Below are 24,927 nucleotides of genomic sequence, written 5' to 3' on the forward strand. Positions count from 1 at the left end.
TTATATTACCACTCCTATAAGTAGGTCCTTATTTCTCGCACCTACAGATGAGACGGAAATAGGTAGCTTGTGGTGTGGATGGCATTAAAGCAGCGCCTATAAAAACAGTCGTGGAGTACATTAGCAAAGCACTGTCATAGATCTGTAATCTCATATTGTATACTGCCATTTTTCCTGATTATTTAAAAATTGCAAAGGTATCGAATAGTTGAAAGGGGTGATAACAGCTACAGGCCAATTTCAATGCTGCCATTTTTTTTTTTTCAAAATTGGTTCAAAGACTGAATAATGAATGTATTCTAAATTCCTGCGCTGTAAATATTATAACAAAAAATACTGCTTTCGAAAACAACAGTGCACGGAAAAGGCGCTGCTACACATTAAAGAAAAAATGGTAAGCAACTCTAAGAATAAACTGCATACGACAGGAATATTTCTGGACTCTAAAAAGGCACTTGACTCCATCAATATGACGTCTTATGGCAAAAGTTAAATGCGTATGGAATAAGGGGAATTGCTCTTTACCTAGTTAGAAACTATTTCACTAACAGACTACAGTACTCAAAAATACTTAGTTCGTGATCCGTACTATAAGAAATCGAATTTGGTGTACCCTAAGGGTCAATTTTCGGTCTGCTTCTGTTCATTTCATACATCGGTGACATCACTAACGTACCCCTAACTATGGACATAATCTTATCTGCCGATGACACTATTTTTTTTTTGTGAAAACTTTTGCGTGGTGCGTCGTGAAGCTAATATCTGGGTAAAGAATGTTTGAGTGGCTTAGAATAGAGAAATTAGAATTAGGCACTAGAAAACAAAATACATTAATTTTCGCCATCGTGGTAGGCATATCGATGACATCATAGTACTAAAGTATAATGGAGAAGTTATCCAACGCTCCGCATTTCATAGATTTCTTTGAGTTCTATTTGAACAACATTTGAACTGGTCCAATCATATTGAAAACATAAAAACCAGTAATGCGAGATCTATAGGTATTATCAATAACCTAAAGAATCTATTCCCTCCACCACTGAAAAAAATAGCTACATTATACTCTACTGGATTGACGCCTTCAATATTGTTTATCCGTTTGGAGAACGACGACGAAAACCAGTATAGATAAGTTATTTATTTTGCAAAAACGCATATTACGCGTTATAGCGAACGCACCCTACTCGAGTTATTCCGCTCCGCTCTTCAAGAAGAACAGTGTATTAACAATCGAAAACCTCATTAACAGGAAAACAGAACAGCAATCCCCATATTCCAAGCAATCAGGCGTAATCAAAGAATTTTTTCGAAAATCCTTCATCCTCACCCCCCAAAGAACATGAATACAACACGTTACGCAACTTACAACAAGGATAAAATGCAAACGAATTACGGTATACAGCAACAACCATTTGTTATACCAGATTCCTTAAATCACCACCCTGCCATTGAGACCTTAATAAATGAATCATCTTCGTTAGCAGTCTTCAAGAAAAAGCTTAATGCGTACTTATCAGTTTAGTAGGAACTTGACTTCTTAAATTATGTCAGGTTGCTTTGAATGCCTGCATTATATTCACTGGTCTAAACCTCCATTCCCGCTTTATGTCAATGCCTGTATTATGTTACCGTTTTTATCCGCGCTTCAGTGCATGTAACTTATTCATTTGTTCTTCCTCACTGTATGCGGAGTTCTTGTGTGTATTGAGAGACTGACACTCGTAAGGCATCTGTGCCTTTTTGGAAGCCTGTTACAGAGACTTGTACTTTGTGCCTTGTCTGCCTGAAATTAGCCTTCAATTCAATTAAATTCAATTCAATTGATTTTAGACTCACTGTTCTGCTCTGCCTGTCTAAATCATTGATCGTGTTTTACAGTTCCTCTCCTCAATGACTTAGCAAGACAATGTCATCAGCGCATCGCTGATTACTACGGTATTCTCTATTAACTGTTATCCCCAACTGTTCCATTCCAAGCCTCTCATTACGTCTTTTAAACAGGCATTCAACAGCATTGAAGAGATCATTTCTCTCTACCTAACACACTTCCTTAATGAAATTTTATTGTAGACTTTATTAATGACTATGGTGGCTGTTGAGCCATTATGTTGAGCCGAACTTGTGAGCACAAACTGCTCGACTTATTCGAGCCGGAAAACGGGGTACACAAATCCCAAGATGTTGGACGGGAGCGCCAGAAGGTTTGCGTGGTGCCCTATGTGCATAGGATGGCATATGGGCTAAAGAAGGCAGGAAGATGCTATGGCGTCCAAGTGGTTTTTTCCGGGCCAAATAAGAGTTTGTGCTCACAAATTCGGAACAGGCAAGAAGGTGATGGCGACAAGCGAAATAGGCGTGGTTGCACCGTTAAAGGGAAACTGCATAAGTTTTAGAAATAAACGAGCTTAATACGGTCGAATGTGTGAAACTTGGAGGTAAAGCATGCGAAGTCTTTTTGGGCTAGCACTTGAAATAGCGAAGTAATCGCCGATTAAAATCCGGACGCTCTTCAAGCTTCTCCGCAGCGCACAACGCCAAGTGGGAGGCGCTTGATGACGTCATCGAAGGTATTGGTACACTTCCAACGCACAAACGCCTGCTTTTATGGAAAAAAACCAACCCCACCGAAGGTGAACCCTGCCGAGAGTTGTTTGGCAGCGTCTAACGTGTGGCTGACGACAGCGGTAATTTGAACTCATACCTTCCGTGACGTCACGCTGAGTTTTTCTGCACTACTTTGGTGCATTGAACAGAAGCGCAAATTTCAATCGTCGATTACGTCACTATTTTCAATGCCAGCGCACAAACACTTGGCATGCTTTACCTACAGCCTACATATATTTGAATCCTTGATTATCGCGAAATTCTCAAAAAAGTGCTGCAGCTGCCCTTTAAGCACGGCGCCCCTTTTGTGCCCTGCAGCTTGGGTGTAGCGTACAAGCTGCCGTTGTCTTGCGGAACTGTATATATAGGGCAAACGGGGTGATACCTTAACATTAGGCTGGGTGAACACCGTAATTCCCTAAAAGATCATTAAGGGAATATTCCTGAGCATTGCCGCGAATGTAGCGAAAAAGAGGAGCAAAAGGAGAAAGAAAAAGTACACCGGTTTTTTTCTAGTGCCACCGTACTTTTCAGACATCTTGATCAGCGCTTACGTGAGATAATGGAGGCATACAATATAAGGAAATGTCAAAATCTATGTGTCAGCGAGCCCACTGTTACCATGGCAGACACTGTGAAATTGATTTTTAGTCTCCCAATTGCATTGATATCCTTTTCGATTACGTATCTTTTTGCTGAATTGATTCTTGCATAGCGGTGAGTGGCTCGTGCTGATTGCAATTACTTTTTTCTCTTTGACTGGGCCTTCCGAGGAGGAGAGCTGCTTGTTTGCTTGTTTTAGGCTTTTTTCAAAGTGATGTATAAATTCCGTAATTCAGCAATAAACCCGAGTTGCGAGTTAGCGCTTGTCTACGTCGTTCTCTTTCCGGCCTTCGAGTTCCTTTTGCGCTATTTTTACTTTATGAACGTAATCTAACTTGCCCAGCTTTCGGCGTTGCTCTTTCAAAAACAAGGACATGGTCTCCGTGGATGCCAATGAGCTTGGTAAGAACACGATGAAGCTCGCAGTCGTCAAAAATAGACAACTCCTAAAAATAAATGCCTCTATACTGTTGGGTAACCGAGAGACTGCAGAGGAAGCTTCCATAGCACTGGCTTGTGTAGGCACAAAAGGGAAGTATATCATCAGTGACTCCAAAGTTGCCATACTAAATTTCAGCAGCAGTCCGGTCTCCCACCCGACGAATACAATTGTAAGCCGTCATTTAATATACCGAAAAATTGTGCTAGTCGGAACACCAGCACATTAATCCCTACCCGGTAATGAGACGGCCCACGAGTTATCCTGAGGCTTTTCCTTCCGGGCGGACCCGAGCGAGGTGGTCTTTACAGACAGGGATTGCATGGTGAGATACAGAGAAAATACACAACACTATTGTTTTTAAAGAGCTAGACTTCCTCAATCGGATAGATCCTTAAACAGATACCACGCCATCAGCTGACACCGGTTACAAACTTACACATGTCCAAACCAGGCCCTCTGGAGTTTTATATATCCAAGACAGTTTTCAGAAAAACGCGCAAGCTGTGAGCTTAGGGCCGCCTTAGACTACACCCTATGGGAGCGTCCTCATGCCCCCCGGGAGGGACGACACATAAAGTCGAAAGACCAATGAAATGCCTTACTACTGAGCTCCGACCTGGAGACTCAACTACGACTACTCCGACTAGCCGAAGCCGCCGCCGAAGCCGCCGTCGTCGAAGCGGGTAGCTCTCTAGCTACCCTTTTTGTGTTGTACATATTCCTATCCTATCCCTATCCGCAGCTGACCAAAGTCACGACCGCTTGGGATGGCCCACAAATTCGCACCGCACCCTTAACCACCTATAACGCCACCAGGATTATGCACAGCGCGAGTGACTGTCAAGGAACATACCTATTCTGCGACCATCGTTGTGCTACACCAATGTTCCCGCTAAGTGATCTTGGGCATGGATTTCCTTAATGAGCACCAGGCGATCATCGACTTGCGATCCAAGCTGATCACGCTTTCGACGGACGAGGCCATCCCTTCGGTGAGAACTCTGGAATGTCACGTTGCCCTGAGTGTCCCGGAGGAACCAGTGAGCATCCCACCTCGCTCAAGCTCATCGTCACCGTAGACATTATGGAAGTCAATAACACTGAAGCAATCATCGAGGGGAACATGCAATTGCTCATAGACCGAGGAATCGGCATCTCAAGAGACATCGCACATTTCCGCAATGGTCAAGCTGAAGTACTGCTGACTAACTTCAGCGAAGATTACCGGGACGCTAAGAGAGTAACGACGATTGCTTTCTTTGACGAAATGTCTGACGTACGGGACTCCTTCGCCCTGTCTGACCCATCCACAGAAGTTTTGTCTGACCAAGAGAATACGCCCACTTTCGTCATCAACCCAGCCCTGCTCCGGAACAAACAAGGTCAGATCCACAACCTGCTTCGAAGCTACAGCTATTGTTTCTCGTGATCGCCGGAGGTCCGACAAACGCCGATTGCCAAGCATCGCATTATAATCGACCAGCACACCCGACCTCTCCGCCAAAGATCCTAACGCGTGTCGCCGCGGGAGCGAAAAGCCATCCGGGACCAAGTGGAAGAAATGCTTCGCGACGACGTCATTCAGCCATCAAAGAGGCTCTGGGCGACTCCACTTGTTCTTTTACGGCAGAAAGACGGCGCGCTGCGATTCTGCTTTTATTACCGCCGCTTGAACAACATAACAAAGAAGGACGTTTACCCCCTCCCTCGCATCGAAGACACACTGGACCGGCTCTGTAACGCCGAGTATTTCTCATCGATGAACCTCAAGAGCGGCTATTCGTAATTCGACATAGTGGCTAGTGCACAAGGAAGAGGCACTAAGAAGGGATACAGACAGGACCGTTTGTCCTGTCTGTATTCCTTCCGTGTGCGTCTCACTTGTGCGCTAGCCACTATGTTGAATTATAGCAACCAACTAGCCCAATTAAGAGGCTTGGCTATTCGTAAATTAAGGTGGATGAAAGAGATCTCCAGTAGACCGCATTCTTCACTCCTGATGGCCTCTTCGAGTTCTGGGTGCTGCCATTTGGTCTCTGTTCCGCACCAGCGACGTTTCAACGAGTGTTGGATAGAGTGCTAGCAGGCCTCAAATGGTAAATTTGTCTGTTATAATTAGATGACGTCGCTGTCTTCGCCTGGAGCTCTTTACCGGGTGTAAAAAGGCTCTGATCAGTACTAGATGCAATCAAGTCGTCCAGCCTAACCTTGAAAGCAGAGAAGTGCCACTTTACCTATGAAGAGCTGCAGTTTACAGGCCACATTAGCAAGAACCCGCTGAAAACAGCCGCTATCGAAATACTTCCACTTCCGGCCAATAAGAAAGCTTTGCGCAGATTCCTAGGACTGTGCACGTATTACCGACGATTTGTCAGGAACTTTTCGTGCATTCCCGAGCCTCTGACCTAACTGATAAAGGCAGACGTGCCATTTAAATGAGAAGCGCCGCAATTCGAAGCATTCAATGAACTTCAGCGTTGTTTACAGTCCCCATCGATCCTCGCACAATTTGATGAAAACGCCGAGACTGAAGTTCTTACCGACGCAAGCAATTTCGTCTAGGCGCTGTCCTCGTTCAGATCACCGACGGACTGGAGAAAGTAATCGCACACGATAGCCTTTCCTTGTCCATGGTTAACTATTTGACAACCGAGAAGGAGTGCCTTGCCATCGTCTGGGCTACGTCAAAATTCCGCCCCGACCTGTACGGACGACCGTTCAAGGTGGCCTGCGATCACCACTCACTGTGCTGTCTTGCGAGCTTGAAGGACTCCTCCGGCTGGCTCGGTCGATGGAGCCTGCGCCTTCAGAGTTTGACGTCACCGTCGTTTACAAGACCGGACGCAAGCACTGTGACTCCCTGTCACGAGCCCCTGTAGATGCACGCCGCCGGACGACGATTAGGACGTCTTCCTGGGACCCATCAGCTCTAGTTCTGTTACACAGCAGGAACGCTCAGAACCCGACCTAAAACGCCTAAACGAGTGCTTGGAAGGTAAGGTTTCTCCACACCCCGCATCGTTCAAGAGAGGACTGTCTTCGTTCTGTGTACAGAATGATGTCCCCGTGAAGAAGAACTTCGCAGCAAACCAAACGGCCTTCCTCCTTGTTATACCTGGAAGTCTGCGCGAAGTTCTACGGGTTTCACATGACGAGCTGAGAGCAGGACATCTCGGGTTTTCTCACACACTCCGACACATTCAAGACAAGTATTACTAGCCCCGACTGTCTGCCGATGTTGCACACTATGTGAAAATCTGCTGAGATTGTCACCGACGAAAGAACCCGCCCACTAGAAGTACTTTGGTTTGGGCTAGTTGATTCGTAGCCATGTTTGAAACAGAAAAGGCGCCAAAGGGACGAGGACAAAAAAAGAACGTAAAGAAACAGGACAGGCGCCAACTATCAACTCAGGTTTATTGCACCACACCCTGCATTTATAATAAAGCAGAAATAACTCATTGACATCCTCCCGAACGCAGCCATACGGCTACAAGGGAAAGCTGTACAGCTTTCTCAGACACTTCGTTGATAAAGAAAAATTCGTTCTTGTCTGGGGTTCTTTACCACCACCATGCATTTATACGCAGCCCCCAGCCGTATCACAGAAGCCAAACAGAAGGAAAGCGTTCAGCAACCAAAGCTGCCATCCGCAATCAGCATACAGATTACAGGCGAGCGAGGTTACTGGCAGAAAAACACCTCAGTACAATAGACACGTCACCGAAAAAGCACCTAACCTTAAAGCTCCCTGACTAAGAAGAAGCGCACGTGTAAAAAAAAAAAACAAAAAAAAACATGGCACACATTTTCCTTAACTTTCTGAGCTTCGTGCACCAACAACACAAGGCAAGTGATAAAGGAAAACTAAAAACTAAAATGGCCAACAAGAACGCGGAAAACACCGCGCATATGAAACAGTACTCTTGGCATAACAAACAAGCGACAATGGAAAACAAAATAACCAACAGGAACTCGGGACAAAGTAGCAAACAAAATTTCAAACTTCGAGAGCCACTCTGGGTGTCAAAGTGAAAGAATATGCTGCAATGGATTAAAATTCGAGGAGATAGCAAAAGCACGTGAGAATCGCGATTGTAACACCTAAAATAACCCTTCAGGGAAAGCAACCTCTGCTTCACTGATCGAGATGGACGGCTTGGTGACGCACAAGCTTCCTGCTTTTTTTTTATATAGTAAGCCTCAAATTTTTCCCGCTTTTACTTTATCTCTACATCTTGTTTAATTTTGGACGGCAATTTTTCCAGGTTTTGCAGTGGTCTGCAAAGAAATTACCTTGTCTGTTGCGCACATTCCGCAAGTGTTCAGTGGCGCGTTTGTTGAAACAACGACCAGTTTACCCTATGTAGATAAGTCCGCAGGTTAAAGGAATCTGGTACACCACTCGTGATATGCATATGGTGAACATGGTTTTATGTTTAAATTAGCAAACTGGTATTTCGTCTGACTTGTTCATGGAGCAAATTTTCGAAAGTTCGGAAGGTGCAGAAAAGACAACCTCAAACTAGTATTTACTTGCGACTTTTTTGATGCAATGGGATACCCTACGAATGTAAAGAAAAAACTGCATCGTTTGTTTCCTGTTTCCGAATTTTGGTGTGGAGGTCGCTTGACTTTCTGCAGGAGCATTTCACAAACAGCCGCAATCAAAGGGGCTGAATACTCAGCTTCTTTCAACCTCTGAACCTGGGCGCCAAAGCTCAAAGACATCATGTGATAGCAATACTTGCTTAAAGCATTCTGCAGGGATTTGGTGATTATCGCTCTTTTAAGGAGCTTTGAATCAACACTGTCAAAAGGTAACAAGCCTTTCTGAGATCTGGGAGTGTACGCCCAGCATAGGTGATCCTCCTTAAACACTAGGCGTAGGTCTAGGAACAGCAGTTCGCTATTAGCCGTTACCTCCCAAGTTAACGTGAGCCCCTGGCTGTGAGTGGTGAAAACGAATAGCGTCCTTTTGACAGCTGTGGCTAAATTAGCTTCCGGAACGTCCTGCAGTATAACCAAAAAGTCTTTAACATAACGAAGAATTGAAACAACATGCGGATCACGCAGCTGACTTTTGATTTCATTTCCAACAGCTGACGGGGTGTGGTGCAGGGTGCGGTGCAAAAAACCTGAATTGATAGTTGGCGCCTGTCCTGCTGCTTTGCGTTCCTTCTGTCCTCGTCCCGTTCGCGCCTCTCTTCTTTCAAACATGATTCCTCCCACCCGACCAGCAGAATTTTTGAACGCCCTTTCACCAGATCGGCATGGACTTGCTTTGCCCTTTCCCGAAGTCAACGTCTGGTAAGAACTGGATCGTCTTAGTGACCCACTACACCAACGCGAAAGCTCTACAGAACAGAACAGCAGAAGTCGCCAAATTTTTCTTTCGGTGCATTTTTCTGTAATACGGTGCCCTCGATATGCTCATCATGGACAGAGGAGCAGCGTTCACGGCGGAACTGACGCAAGCGATCCTGCGTTACAGCCAAACCAGCCATCGGAGGCCAAATGTGTACCATCCCTACACCAACGGACTGACCGAGCTCCTAAATAAAGCTATCGCCAACACACTCGCCATATATGTCGACGCCAAAACACGACCTGGGACATCATCCTGCCTTACATCCTCTTCACCTACAACACCGCAGTGCAGGAGACCACCCATATGACGCCTTTTAGGCTCGTCTATGGCAGGGAGGCCACGACCACGTTAGACGCCATGCTTCCCAATGTTAACGAAGAAGATAACGTCGACGTCGCCGCCTACCTTCAACCCGCCGAAGAAGCCCGAAGACTTGCCAGATTACGGATCAGACACCAGCCGCGCACCGACGCCAGACGCTACAACCTACGAAGACGTGACGCGGAATCCAAGCCAGGAGAGCGAGTCTGTGTTTGGACGCCCATTCGCTGCGGCGGATTGAGTGAAAAGCTTTTGCGCCCCTATTCCGGCCCGTACAAGGTTCTTCGTCGGCTAGATGAACTTCGCTATGAAGTCGTCCCTGACCAAATTACCGGATCCCAGCGACGCCGAGTACGACCAGAAGTTGTCCATGTCGTCCATCTAAAGCCCTATATGCGTGTCAAAGGACGCTGTGTTTCCTCAGTTGGTGTTTATTTTTACATATTCAATTCTATTTGTTTGTAGTCGCCATATCTGTTCTAAAGCATCGGCTCGATTATTCTTTGAGAGGGGAGTAATGCTGCGGACCTGTGTAGTGTTTATTGATTCTTCAAAGTTGGCGGCACGCCGCTTTATCGCTTTGTGATGCAAGACACGACCAGATTTATCCCCATTGATCGCATCCAAGGGGTCCCCATTCTCCGTTGATCCAGAATGTTGTAGTACTTTTGCACGTCGTATCCCTAATGTTCGCTGTAGCGTTAAATTCTGCACGGCCGACAGCGGCGGGCATTCTGTTCTACGATCGCCGAGCACGCCTGTTGCTTTCGCCACCGCCGAGTGATTCAGTCCATTGTGGGTGCAAGTCAGCCCAAATAAAGAGTTTTATTTAGAAGCTATCATCACTGTCTTTCTGCTCTCGTGACTGCCGTCACAACTACGTGAAAATATTAAACGATGCTCCACACAACGCCGGCGACTGCCCCTCACACATTTCTGGTAGCCTCTGTGGGCCTTCCTTCTACAGTTTTGGTTTTGTGTCTCCTTTCACAAACTTCATACTCGCTCTGATCAAGGGAAATGAAATTGAATCGGCAAAAAACTGCATTACTAAAAATCAGGGAACCCTGTAGACCTCACTCTTCCTTATTGTAGATGACCTCCGAGTACAAAGAGTGGCTTGACGGGAGAGGTTCTTTTAAATCCGACCACCACATCCTTGCCATCCTGTTGGCATAAACCAGTCATTCGTCTCACTCTAGCCCATACAAGCTAAACGTACTACAGTGTGCGTCGAGCAGCTTCCAGGCAGGAATGACCTATACAGACGCATACATGTGTACAATGAATAGAGGCGTGCCTGCCTTTTTCATAGCTCTATCCCTGAGCGTTAGTTAGAACACTCCACAGATGCTCTGTGGTGTAAACAACTTGCCTGACTTGCGTCTTTTTATTGTAACATATTCTACTCCCATTAAAGAACCACAGAAAGGGAATCGCGCCGTATAAGCAAAATGTGGAGAGAAACCGGAGAGTTCCTTTCCTTCGAGCTCCGTCAGCGGCAGCGCGCGATGGGTTGCATTGCACGCTTGATGCGGAGGCGTTGCACGCGGCTGGAGCGTGTCGTCTTTTTGTTTGCTGCGTAGTCCTGCATCCGCCGCCGCCCGAGGCGTTTCAATTGGTCGGAAAGATGGATCACGTTCCCCACCTTGCCGAAGGAGTAGTTTTGCTTTTATTGTTTAGGACGGCAGAGTAGAGGGCCAGAATTCCGGCGGCCAAATGCACATATTGAAAGGGGCGCAGCATGCGATGCTCGCTAGTGGCCCCTTCTCCTTTATCTTCCTACTTTCATGCATACAACGTAAGAGGGGGCCCAAGAAATGCAGAAACGAGATATCTTTCCCGGCTGTCACGGCCGTGTAGAGCAAAGGCAGGGAGATTCTTCTCGGGCCTCGAGGCGGCGCTGATGGTGCTGTGAGTGCGCAGTGAGCCGAGCATCGGTGCTTGTCCACGCCGACTCGCTTCCCTTCGTCGAGCCACATATATCCGCTTTCTCGCACAGCGAGCAGCGACAGGTGAGGATAGAGCGGGGATGCCTTCTTAGAAATACCCGCCCCGAATGCCATGCCATCCAGCGAGCAGGAATGTGTCCTGTCACATGAGAAGCTAACGTTGTAGGCCCCATAAACACTGAGCGACGCTCTATTTTCTTTTGGATGCAAGACGCCGGAAACGGAATGTTGGAACAAGCTTGAAGAAGATGCCCCATTTTCGCTAAGTGCCAGATTCGACGATGGAGGTAACATAAGAGATAACATAACAGAAGGTAACATAACATGGAGATAACATAATTTGACGTGCGGAGAGAAATTATAATGAGTGAAAAAACTAATAACGACCCTGTCCAAGAAGTCGACCAAAAAAGTTTAAAGAGCAATATAATAAAATACTTGAACAAAACGAAACGCTATAATATATGGATAAATTCCCTCCTGAAAGATAAGTTTTCATTGTCTTGAACGCTCTCTTGAACACATGGCTCAGGGCTCGAAATTTTGAGCTGTTATTGCGTGGATTCTTGCACAAAAAACACCATAGTCGTTTTCTTGCTTATCGGAGATTTCTGGCCGAAATACGATTCTGGTGCACATATACTTTACAGCCCGCCTTACACTTTCGGTCAGCTTCTGCTGGGTTTTAAAGTGAAAGGTATGTGCATGCTGTGAGGTTCAAACAGTCGGCTTAGCGTCAACTGACATAACCGTGAGAAATCGAAGAACGCACAGTCATTAGAAGGACACGAGCAGTGTGTTATTAGCGCTCTCAAAAGCAAGCATTGAACATTGCGTCTTTCTGCCAAGATGTTCCAGCTGCTGACATGTCATGCATTTTATCCCCAAACACGAAATTTCTAATGCACTTTGAATACATGTTTGTTCGACTGCGGGATGAATGCAAGCTTGGTTTGAGCAGTAGCCAAACAAAGTGGTGTATTTCACAGCGGACAAGAACTTGGTCTGGATTGTGTTGTTAAGAATCTTATATCCTGCCTTTTATGCGTTTTCGCTACTGGCAAGACGACTAAAGCCACACTGATTTTATGCGGATAATTGAGACGCTGTGTGTCACAAAAGCGAGGCTTCATGAGCTCTCGTGGCAGCGATTTCAGACAGACGCGAGGGGGCGTGGCACTGCATTTGCTTCAGGTAGCGGCAGCAGTGGCTCTTGCGCCGTCTACGATAGAACGAGCAGTCAGCGGACAACGCTTTCTAACACTGCCAGTTTCTATGCAAGACTATGCAAGACAGCCTCGAAGATAATCATCAGGTAAGCTTAATTTCGTATTTCACAAACTCATTTTTTTGAACAAGAACTTAGTTTAAAGTCAGCACGGAGAACTGTGAGCATAGTAAATAGCTTCTGCTGCTAATATTTAGCAAGCAAATGCACTGTCATTTTTTAAGTGCATAACTCTAAGCATATTTTTGCCTAATTATTTTTGTAGCGTTCGATTCAGTGTAACATTCAAGTGACTACAGCCGTGAGACTAACCCCAGACCTTTCATACAGCTCCCTTCTTTTCGTCAAAAAATATGAGCAAGAGCTTTCGCAAAACGCAAACTGCTCAAACCATACAACAAAAGGGCATGACGGGGAATTTCACGTCTGAGTGTCAGCGTAAAAGCTTATACTGTGTGCTGCGTGGTGCCACTTCTTGTTAAATGTAGGCAGAAAGAATGCAGTTAACTTTTGATCCTTAGCGAAGGTCATGTTAATGGCAAAACTCAAGATGGCACAAGATGCCTTCTGTAGACATAAGGTAAACCCAGCGTCATTTGCCATTTCTATTGGGAAGTTGGGCCTTCAAAACACAGCTGCCGCATGTCATTTTGGGCAGCAGCTTTTCTTCTGTTTTATGTTTTGCAGAGCTCGTTCAGTATTGCCCATTTTAGTAGACGTTATGTCAGTACGGTGACATCGTTCTAAGGCTTGCGGGCTGGACAATTTTCTTTTCAGTTCTTTTTTTTTGCCCATTCTGTTCTTAGTACCCAGGCTGTACCAACGTACAAAGCGCCTGAGGGATCGTATTTGCTGTATTATTCTACAACGTCAGGAAGTAGCCAGTTCTGTTTCCTGTGCCTTGTTGTGAGATAGGCCGGAAAAGTGGTTTGTTTTGATTCATGGTTTAAAATTTCTTGCATATAGCAAAACAGTTGCAAAGACAAGCGCTTCAGACTACAAAAACACCGGTAGGTGTCATTGAGTCTTAGCGTAACGCTGAAACGGCTACTAAAAGTAACAAAAAACTCGCTTCGGACAAAGCTGCAGAGCAAAAGCATCGTTCGCGAAACACACATTAGACAAAAACGGAAACGACAGCTGTGACAGAAAATTCGACATTAATTGCCGAAAAAATCGTTTTCTGTAAATAAAATATTCGGAGAGCTTCCGCATTGTCCTTTGCCTTCTTAACTCCTAGCACGCGACACTCAAGTTCAGAATGTTATGCCAGAGCTTTTTCAAAAATATTTGCTAAGCTGAGTTTGCTACTGAACCAAGGTCTTTTTTTGTAGCAATAGACTAACAATAAGGTTAGCGTAGGAACAGGAAAAGCTGATGCCGAATTAAACTAGGAATTTCGTTTAGGTTCTCTTTTTGTCTTACTGCACTGACAAGTGGCGCCCCGGAAAAATTATTATTTGGTGTGAAAGTCGGCGTGAATTATAGAAAAAGTATAAAGAAGATAGTTTCTATAAAGATATGACGAGGAAACAAAAATTCTCTTGCTGTCATTCGCAACCTCACTGCCTAATGGGAAAGTGCTTTAGAAGGATTAATAAGTGGGGCATATGGGAGTTTTGGTACGGCAATTTTGATCCGGAAAGGGAGCGAATAGTACACTTAGCTTACAGTTAGTGCAACGCATTGTTTGCGAGCTACTGTTTGGGATGTGTTTGACGTGCAACTGATCAGCCATGCATAAATTCGCTATTCATCATATAGAGAAGAATAATAATTAGAAAAAAAACAGTATTTAATTTCTAATGAAGGGACTGTGTGAATGCAGAAATTCCGATCTATATTCGTCGAATTTATTACACAGAATCGCTACAGTTGTAATAAAAGCCAGTCACTGGGTGTCTTTTACATATTTCTTGAGCTGCATCACAATGGTGCACAGCACATGCTGGTCTCAAAAGGTATATTATTGTTACACACAGAACTCATTGAATTATGATCTCGGGAATGGCGACGGCTCAGCTGCCTGTCTTGTGTCTATTTTTTACGCTCGCAAAACATTCACTGCTTGTGTCATTGGTTGTCTTTGCTTGGAGAAGTATCGCGATCGGTGGTTACAGTGCTATTTTCTTTTCCTTTCAGGGCAAAATATCAAAGGCTTCTCACAAGCAGAGGGCAACGAGACCGCAGTTCCTCTGGCTGAAAACGTGGCCGGTCTCCTGAATCTGACGAGTCGCGAAGCACCGATACAGTTCACGCTTCCTCTGCTCGGCTACGCCATGCCTCTGCTCTTGGTTGTCACCATCATCGCCAACACGCTCGTCGTGGTGGTGCTCTCCCAGCGGCACATGCGCACGCCGACAAACATCGTACTTCTGGGCATGGCCATCTGCGACATGATGACGCTCCTTGTACCGTCGCCCTGGTACTTCTACATCTACTCCCTGGGAAATTATGACAGCATTCTGACGCCAGCGCCCGCCTGCTACGCCTACAACAGCATGCACGAAGTGATCCCAAACTTTTTCCACACGGCATCAATTTGGCTGACGCTGCTGCTAGCTGGTCAACGGTACATATACGTCTGCCATCCGGCCCGGGCCAGAGATTGGTGCACAGTGCCAAACGTGACCAGCGCCATGTGTTGGATCCTGGCTCTCGCCTTCGCTCACCAGTTGCCGCGTTTCTTTGACCGCACCTTCCAGGACGTCCAATTCCGCTGGGAAGATCGCGTCCTCTGGGGCTGCAGCATGCGGACAGCCGCGTGGGTCGAAACCCTCTTCGCCGAGCACGCTTACTACATCGCCTACTATGCATTCAAGGTGGTCTTCGTCAACACCGGCCCGTGCACGCTACTCGTGGTGTTAAACGTGCTCCTCTTCAAAGCTCTCAAGCGCGCCCGAGACAAGCGGCTGAGACTCTTCCAAGAGCACCGGCGCAAGAGCGAGTGCAAAAGACTGAGGGATAGCAACTGCACTACCATGATGCTGATTATCGTGGTCACTGTGTTCCTTCTGGTTGAAATACCTCTCGCTGTCACAGTTCTCCTTCACGTACTTATCAACACTACGCGCGTGCCTGCCGTGTCGTACGACTCTCTCAACATAGTCATTCTGTTCACCAACTTTTTCATTATGCTAAGCTACCCTGTAAACTTCGCCATCTACTGCGGAATGAGCAGGCAGTTTCGGGAAACCTTCAAGGATCTTTTCATGATGGGATCGGTCGTGAGCAGACGAGAAGGCTCCTCCCGGTACTCGATGATGAATGGTCCCAGACCGTCGGCTAATGAGACTCTACTGTAAGCTCTTCCCACGCTTGTGAGGTAGGCGCGCCGCCTTTCCAGGATGGCCAAAGGGCATGTCTATCCGCCATTGCTGAATTCCCAGCGGTATGTGTCAGCCCTAGGCAGCCGCGCAAGTGTTCTTCGACAGGATCAGAGTACCGGTATGCCTTGACACATTTGAACATGTTCTCCGAAAAGCGGGAACTCTGATTGACCTCGCTGCGCCGATTGCTTCAGACCGCGATTTTGGCATCTAAGCAAAGAATCATTTTCTAAAAGAGCGCCAGTAATTACGTTTATACTATTACTGTGAAGCTAGGCTCTGCAGCTTAGCCACTGTCGCCACGGTTAGACTGCCGCGGCTTCGTGCGTGAAAAATACTGACAGAAGGGTGCATGCACCGGCGTGATAAGCAACATAATATATCGTAAGCGGTAGAGTGCGATACGGTTGATGAAGTCTTTCCAGACATTCTAATCCTGATTTGGTATACCTACCATAAAAACTGAGCTCAAGACAAATATGTGTCTTTGTCAGAGGTGCCATACAATAGAGGCATTATTTCCAGGACTCAGCGAGAGAGAGGAACTTTTACTATGAGCGAGACGTGCAAATATTTCTTTTTACTATAATAGATTTTACGTGTATTTATTCTGCGCTGAAATAAGTAATACGGAAAGAAAAATGCCAATAAAAGCAACATGCTTCGTGGTTGTATGGCATGCTTGCCGCATATGAGGACTCACAGGCGGATAAAAACCAACCATTGTTCCTTGGAGAGACGCGCAGTTTTTCATTCCACACTTTCACCTCATAGTCAAAAATTCTTAGAACAGTGTTTAAAACATTCGTGCACTGAATTTTAATACTGCTCTTCGTGCTGTGAGTGGAGCATTTACTTTCGATTTGTATGGAAAGTTGCCATTGCCGCTTTTACAACAACTTAATTCTCAATGAGCTCTTGATGTTAAATGTAAGGAGTAAATGTAAACTCCGGGACTCAGTCAAGGCCCAGTCGGTCCTTTTAGCCCGGAGAACGTTCCAGTGTATAACTGGAGAATAAATTGAATTGAATTGAATTGAAATTGAGGATACATAACATACAGCGAGGATGCCGGTCGTGGACTAGTTTAGTGGATCATATTTTACACATTTCGTGATGAATTTGAAGGCAGCGGCGCCGCATATTTAGATTACCGCGGTGCAGCGTCCTGGTTTTAAAAGATGCTCGCCAAACAGCTCAAAGGAGCGCAGCTAAAGGCTAGAAATTTCATCGTCCCTTTTTCCAGACTAATTAACTGGGTCCCCAGTTACGTGGCGGGAGTTGAGAAGCGTGCGGACTTCTTCGGTACGTCACAGGGTGGGTGTGCTGACGTGACCATGTGATAGATTTTGATCTTTCGATTTCCGGCATACTTAGTTGCACAGCGCGTTCTGCAGAATGTTCGCAATATGCACAACAGAAGTGATGGTCGCTTCTGCTTGAGCTCTAAAACACGAACGAAAGCTAACGTTCTATAGAAAAAAAAATGAACCGACAGCAACAAAGAAATTGATAGACGTCACAAGGCCAGTACCTGGTGAACAAATTTGATTTATTAACCGCACTTACTGATGTCTAAGCAACTATCACCAAAGGTCGAGTCTGATCACTATTTTCTGCTAATTATTCTTGTTCCCTCGAGTTCTGACCTACAAACTTTCGGTGATCTGCAAGTCTCTGTTAGAATATTTTACCCCGTTTATCAAACAGCTATCACTTCTTGATTGCACAGCAACTAGTGTTAAAGTTTTTTTTTTCTTGAGTTTCGGAATCAGCATTGCATTAGCATTACTGAAGTGTAATACAGCATGATGAACCAAAGATTCCGATATAAGTGGCGTATTAGCGATCTGGTTAAGCTCAAGAATGGTTTTCTGGCGGGCTAGTTAGTGCTTCTCGTTCACGATTAAGCAGCGCGAAAAAATCAGGGACACAGACAGGAAGCACGTACACACACAGAGCGCAGTAACTAATTAAGCTTTCTTCACAGTCATTAAAACCACGCCTTATACATATCATGTCTGTGGGCTTTCAGATATCTCCTTTCTATAACTCACCGCTCATTACATTTATATGTGAGAATGTTAGTACAAAATAGACGGAATGATCTATTCGACTCCTGCACAGCGACAAGTGACATGAAAGTAACTAGTATCTTGCTGACAAGAGACAAGCTCTCTTTTGCGCTTGCATGAAGCATATGAGATATTCATTGTGCTCCATCCGTGGGATAAATTCATTTGCTCTCTGGAACATTCCACCACCACTCACGAATTGTTCCTGAAAGAAGCATTCATGATGCCGCACAATCGTAATTTTCTGCGGGATTCTGTTCCATATGCTACATATGGAGATTTGTTGTTGACAAGGAAGCAACGATGAAAAACAAAAAATTACGCTCTCAATCTTATTGGGGCAGGAATAATCGGTGACTACACGCGTCTCTAATTTGCCCGTCTACATTGCTTGTAACCGTAAAATCAGAGACAGTCTGAATATGCAACATATTTGTGCTCGTGGCAGACCAATCATGTGCGCTAGAACACAGTGCTGGGATGGCTGATTTTGCTGAATAAGCTTGTTTGTTTTTCCACACTGCAATGCCCTTACAAATATATTTTCAGGAAGTCTACTGACAATCTATTAATTTTCGTCCATGAAGTCTATAGATTTTTTATGAAGAACTTCTATAGACTAGTCTATAGGTCATCAGTGAATTGATGGCCAAACAATTTATCTTTTATCTATAGAAGTCTACAGATATATCTATACATATAGGTCTACATATAACATAGATCTGTATCTATTAGACTTTCGGTAGACATTCGACTACAGATAGTCTATGGCCAAAATACTACTGAAAGTTTAATAGACGCAGGTCTATGGAGTCTATCGGCGATCTATAGACTTATGGCCACACATTTTCTGTAGATTTCGGTCCATAGGCACTCTAGAGACAAAAGTCTGCAGGTCAAGTAGACAAAGGTCAATCAATTCTATATAAAAATTCCCTAGATTTATGGCCTCGCAGCTTTATATGCCTTTCTCCATAGACTGTCTATAGTAGAACAATTGCCTATAGACAGTCTATGACCCTTGAAAACATGGCTTTCACAAATGACATGACGATGAATATCCTTACAAATTTAGTTTATTTGCAAGCTATCATGGCTGGGAGTATGTAATATATGCACCATGAAAAATGTACCCCGTTATAGAATTGAAAGTTGAAAGTAACTGTCCAGCTAGTTTCTCGTAAGCATTCTTGCTGCCTGTTGTCTGCACTCAACCATCTGGGCATGTTGACCTGTTCAGAGCAAAACACTATTATATGAGGCTAACCGAAAAAAATATTTGTATCCCTATACGCGTACTTTTCAACTCAAGGCATTCCTTGGTAATTCCATTCTAGAAAAGCAATCTTTATCGTTTTAGTTTGGTTAAATGGGGATCAAAGGCACAGGACGAGTGAGGCTATAAGGGGCACTGTAATGAAGGGCTGCGGATAATTTCGGCCAACTGTGGTTCTTTACGTGCACTGACATCGCATAGTACACAATGAAGCCTCTGTGATTTCACTCCATCAAAATACGACCGCCGAAGTCACGACAGAATCTGTGTCTTTTGGGCCAGCAGAGGTACACGATAACCACTCAGCCATCGTGCCGGCTTCTTCATTTGAGTAAATACGCATGAAAAATTCTCAGTAGCTTTCATAAAACATTGTCACAAAGACCCATAACCTCTGCAGCACTCTTCTTCTGCCCTGAATACCCACTGCCAAGGCGGATTTCTGTAAGGTATTTTTTTTATATTGGAAGAGAAGACTACGAAGTATTGTGACGAATATAATAATTGACTCACTACAAGCTGTTTAGAATGGCGCCCCCATAAAATGCATATTGAATGCTTCTTAGACTGGAATCCCAACAGAGAATATTTCATAATTTAGACTTATACCCGCTTTCAAACAAGCGCCTTCAAGAATACACTGTGCCAAACCTAGTACGTACGCCGATGATCAAACTGGTACAAACCATGAAAAAGCTACGCGGCAGACTGCACCTAGTTCACCAGTTTTGCGCTCATAACTTGAAGCACATCGATGAGAGGCCATTGCCTTACATAAGCGTGCTCTTAGAAATAAGCGGATCGCAGCGCTTCCATGCCACGCGCATTATCTAGAAAACTCAAGCAGCGCATTCCTTTAGCAGATGCAGCCTTTCAAACGCAGGCGTTAGCTTTACAGAAGAAACGCGTTATCGTCATGGTGAAATACATCTTAAAATGACTCAGATATTCTTAATGTATAGCCCGAGCAGCGTAGTAGATAGGTGGTTCTTGCATACAGGTAAGCTCACCTAAGGCTACTTGAAATCTAAATGAAAGCAACGCACATGCTCCAAATTGGAACTGTTTTAGTGAAAGAATGCCTTAGACCGCAGGCGCAGCCATATTAACTCAGTGCGAGCAAAATTCGCATTTATTTTGCGGATAACAGCTCCGAGTTACACTGGCATTTCGGTAATGTTGCTGTCTGAGATGAGAAACACATGCTCTTCCTCCCGCACAAAGGCTGTTGGAAATATTTGTGCACGCGTGAGCAGGGTTCATGAAGGAGCCTCTCGAAACTAAATGTAAGCTGCCTCTTGTCGAGTTGACCTTTACGCAACTTTCAAAACGAAGAGCGTGCAGGGCAGCGGCGGCGGTCAGCGGCTCGGATGGCAGTGATGGACGAGTCCATAGGTGACCAACGAAAGGGGAGATGGGATGCGGCTCGTAGGCTCTTCGCGGTGTTCGTGCACGCTGGCCGTTCGCACAGGCAGCAACTTTCATTGAACCATCACACTATTAGCATTCCTCCAGCGCCACCTGACTGCAAGTTTGACAAGCGTCGCGTGCTCCAGTCTATGTCGTTACAAAACATTATTGGCCGAGTGTCACTGTCCACGATGCGCGCCGCGCGAGTGTCTGCGCGTAACGAGCGATGCACAACTCTCAATAAACAGTAGTCCATGTTCCGGGCAGGCGATAAGACAAAGATTAAACAAAATAAACGTAATTCACCTGAGAACGCGAATGTGCGTTCGAGGAGGCACCAAGTAAATCTAGGTCATAAGCCGCCAAATAAAGCTTAGTTTCGTTTCGGCCGTCCTTCACGCGTAAACGATTTTCCTGGCCGTGTATCTACCTCGCAGCACGAAAAAGCTGGGACACAGCTCGCGAGGAGTGGTTCACCATCGCTAGTTCCTCACCGACTGCCTATTCTGCGCGTTAGGAACTACACAGCAACACAGAGCCCGATGGTTTTTGCTGCGTATAACGCCGCTCACAAACGAGAATAGGAAGCATATAGCTGCGCAAGTAATCTGTTCAACACACACACCTCTTCTTACAGTGGTTTCGGAGACCAAATCCATAAAACATCGTTGTGTAGATTTACAATGAGTGGATTATTAAGTTGAATTTTGTTGGAAACCTGATCCACTACAGAAAATGCCGACGAAACCGACATATCCGCGCACTGAGTTGCTTGTAGCCCGAATAACCCCAATTATTTTACGTCGTCCTGCCGTAAAACGTTAAACAAAAATCCATTTCACGGTCGCATATGTACCACTCGCATGCTTGCCATTTGCAGCTTGTTTTGGCATCAAGAGCACAGTGAGCGATTAGTTCAACTTACGCTTTAAAAACCGTAATGTTTAAAAAAAAAGCCGAAACCTTAGTGCTTTATTGTCCGCACGCACCGCGTCATCCACTGAATAGTAGGTTGCACACTCTTGAAATAATCAGAAATTTGTATAACAGAAAGTCTTTATTTGGATTCGTGTTTAGAAAAATTTTATTGGTGACATCAGTTTGTCATCGGCACCGATGCAGCAGGTATGTTGGATTGGAACGCAGTAGAGTTTCAATTTAGTTAAACCGAGTAGACGTGCGAAATCATGTGTTAAGTCTGATTGGCTCATGGTGTTGCTCTGCCGGGTAGTCCGCACGTCTAGCGAAGATGTTAGATTCAGGCTAATAAAGCTCTGATCGATGTCTGCTCGCGACGCAGATGAAAGTTGAAGACTACGACGGTGTGCAAAGCACAGCGTGAGAGTGAGTTGCAGTATAACACGCGGTGAGATTGGCTGCGGCGATAGCTTAGTGCTTTCGTGCAGATGCCAGCGAAGCTTACCTGTTCTAGCCACCACGGGTTCGGAACCTATTTCCGGCAAGATTCCTTTTATATATGTGTTTATTCATTCAAGGTCAATGCTTTAGCGATAGCCCGGATTTTGGAGCTGTTGCGAATTAGAGATCTCGCTCTAAGAATACTGGGTTTTTTACTATTCCGTCGCAGCAATTTTACATGTGAATGCAAACGGCAAAGATAAAAATGGTAGATCTTAATCGCGCCCAAGACAATGCTCTTTGAGACTGTTCTAACGGTGTTTCTGAGAGATGGGCACATCCTTGAATTATCACACTCGCCTTTCCTCCTTTACATTCAGGAAGCTATAAGGAGAATTGTGGAAGCTCTGATAAAACTTTCTGAGTTAAGCGCCTTGGGAAATCGTAAGATGGAATGGAATTGTCTCGAGCAAGTCCTATTACGAAGAGCGTATTCATTTGAGGTAGTAAAGTTTGCGGGCACCCTTACTTCGGGAATGGCTGCCTTTGCTCGATTTACCTGCTATCAAAAATGTTCTTTATTTCCATGTCAAACATACGACACGGTGTAACGAAAAAGAGCCTTTCAAGGCTTCTTAAAAACAATATACTGGAGGACGTTGCATTGTCCTCACTGAAAGTTTTTTTTATTCCCGAAATAGCGAAGGGGTTGCAGGACTCCTGTCAAAATTGCGGTCACCCGCTGCCGAGTTTCCCTCTGTATGTAGTGCTGAATCCTCATCTTAATCAACATGTGAACACTTAAAGGATGGAACACGTTCACAAGTGCTACACAGACTACCGCTAGACCCTCCCAGCTTCGGCAAAAAAGGTGGTAAAGGTGCTGAGCGCAATTCGCATACGATTTAAAAGTTTGGTTTGGTTTATTGGTGTTTAACGTCCCGAAGCAACTCAGACTATGAGGGACGCCGCAGTGAAGGGCTCCGGAAATTTCGACCACCTGGGGTTCTTTAACGTGCACTGACATCGCACAGTACACGGGCTTCTAGAATTTCGCCTCCATCGAAATTCGGCCGCCGCGGTCGGGATCGAACCCGCGTCTCTCGGGTCAGCAGCCGAGTGCCGTAACCACTGAGCCACCGCGGCGGGGATTTAAAAGTTTCGTCGACACAAGTCGATAAGTGACAGCAAGCTGTACGACTAAGCGGTGGACACGAGACACATCGTCTTTTCTCGTTACGTAGCGGAATATAAGCTTCGTTGAAGTTTCCTCTTAAAACAAATAATCTGGATATCCGCTGCTTAAGGCATATATGGCTAACAGGACTGCGAAGTTACAACAACGTTCGAGCGTCACCGGAAATATATTCTTTAGTTCCATCCGTGCGCGTGGAAGCGCCATCATTCTAGCGTGCAATAAGCCGCACAAAAATCACGCGAGATTAGGCGCAACGAAATTTACTTATAAGGCCCGATGCTGTCGCAATCTCATCGGTGAATGGTAATTATGGGACCTAAAAACAAAAAAAGATAATATAAGTTCTGTGCGCATGTATGCATGCCGTGCGGGAAAGAAGTCAACTCAGAGTGATATCTGTGGCTCAACTCTTAGCTCTTACAGTTTTGTCTCACGTATGAGCTTAAATTATACGCACACACACACCGGAATAAGCATCTAGCCTCTCGTCGAATAGTGCCTTGAGGGCTTATCTTGTGTGTTTATTACTCACTAATATCGCCAGTAGTTGCCGACTAGAATAAATATCGAGCTTTGGAACAACTATCAGTGAGGGTGAGTGTGAGGGAAGGTCGCCAATGAGAGGGAGAGGGCGACAGAAGGCCAGCAAGTTTTGCGTTTGAGGACCAGAGAGGGCCGGATACTTTTTTCAAAATAAGAGTGAGGGTGAGGGAGGGTCGTGATTCAAATGTGAGGGTGATGGAGGAAAACTAAAATTAAGGGCATTTGCCGATCTCTGGCTATGATCCCCAATGCAGCTGTAGCACATTACCATGACCGCTGGAAAGGCCATCACCAATCATTCCGACAAATGGCCTTCTTTTCAACTTCAGTCTACAGTATGTACTATCTATAGACCTCTGATAGGCAAAAAGAAATTGAAATTCTTAAATGCACTCAAAAGGCAGTCTCTAGATTATCTATAGACAAAACGAAATTAGAATTTCGATAGACTTTAGTCGAAAGGAAGTAAAAAAATTGCCTGTAGACAAAAGAAAATTGGAAATGTGATAGACTTTAACCTGAAGGAAATCTATAGATCGTGTATGGTCAAATGGAAACTGCAGTTGTTTTAGATTTTAAAAAGTCTGTAAATTGCCTACAGACAAAGGAAATTGAAATTCTTATAGACTTTAGATAATAGATAGTCTTCAGAGTTTCTATAGAAAAGGAAAATTGAAATTTTCAGACTTTCGCCTACAGATAGTCTCTAGATTGTCTACAGACAAAATTAAATTAATGGTGTCACGGTCTTTCGGCCATAGAGAGCCTATAGATTATCTACAGAAAGAAAGAAGTCTAAAGGGCGGTAATAAAGTTGCTAAAAATTCTACAAAAAGTCTATACCATATTATAAGGGCATGTACACATGCCTGCAGAGTTCCCCCTACACCATCGTTAGCCTATTTTGTATCCCATAAGTCCCCTATGCTACTTGGGAGAAGGTCATAATAAGATGTCTGCGTAGCCATACACACCACAGAATATACCTTTTAATGCTCGTGCATATCAATTTACAAAACTTTTCGCGCTCTTCAGGTCGCTAGTGCGTGAGAAAAGGCCTACCTACAGGCTCTGGGAAGGTTAGTTTGCTTAGAAAGAAGTCGCAAGCTTCCACAAGCTTCTGGTAGTTTAAATAAAGCATTGTACAAGAGCTTATGAAATTCCTTGTCTTCGGAGACAAAAGTATGTCTTGAATGCAAATATATATCCCTGCTCT

The 24,927-nt window shown here is 44.9% G+C and overlaps 1 protein-coding gene across 3 annotated transcripts in view; it reads left to right on the forward strand.

The window, feature by feature from the left end:
- Positions 1–24,927, forward strand: part of SPR (G protein-coupled sex peptide receptor) — an 82,084-nt gene that overhangs the window by 46,529 nt on the left and 10,628 nt on the right. The window contains exon 4 of one of the 3 annotated variants that reach the window (XM_089550592.1): positions 14,664–15,826. The exons of 1 other annotated variant lie outside the window; for it this stretch is intronic. In XM_089550592.1, coding sequence (XP_089406718.1) covers positions 14,664–15,826 — 1,163 coding nt within the window. Of the gene's footprint in view, positions 1–3,472; positions 3,610–14,663; positions 15,827–24,927 lie in introns of those variants that run through there. One more of the 3 variants, XM_089550594.1, reaches the window with a different exon arrangement.

Source organism: Amblyomma mixtum, chromosome 6 (assembly GCF_055824585.1).
Source record: "Amblyomma mixtum isolate Tamu chromosome 6, ASM5582458v1, whole genome shotgun sequence".
In the NCBI taxonomy this organism is placed as follows: domain Eukaryota; kingdom Metazoa; phylum Arthropoda; class Arachnida; order Ixodida; family Ixodidae; genus Amblyomma; species Amblyomma mixtum.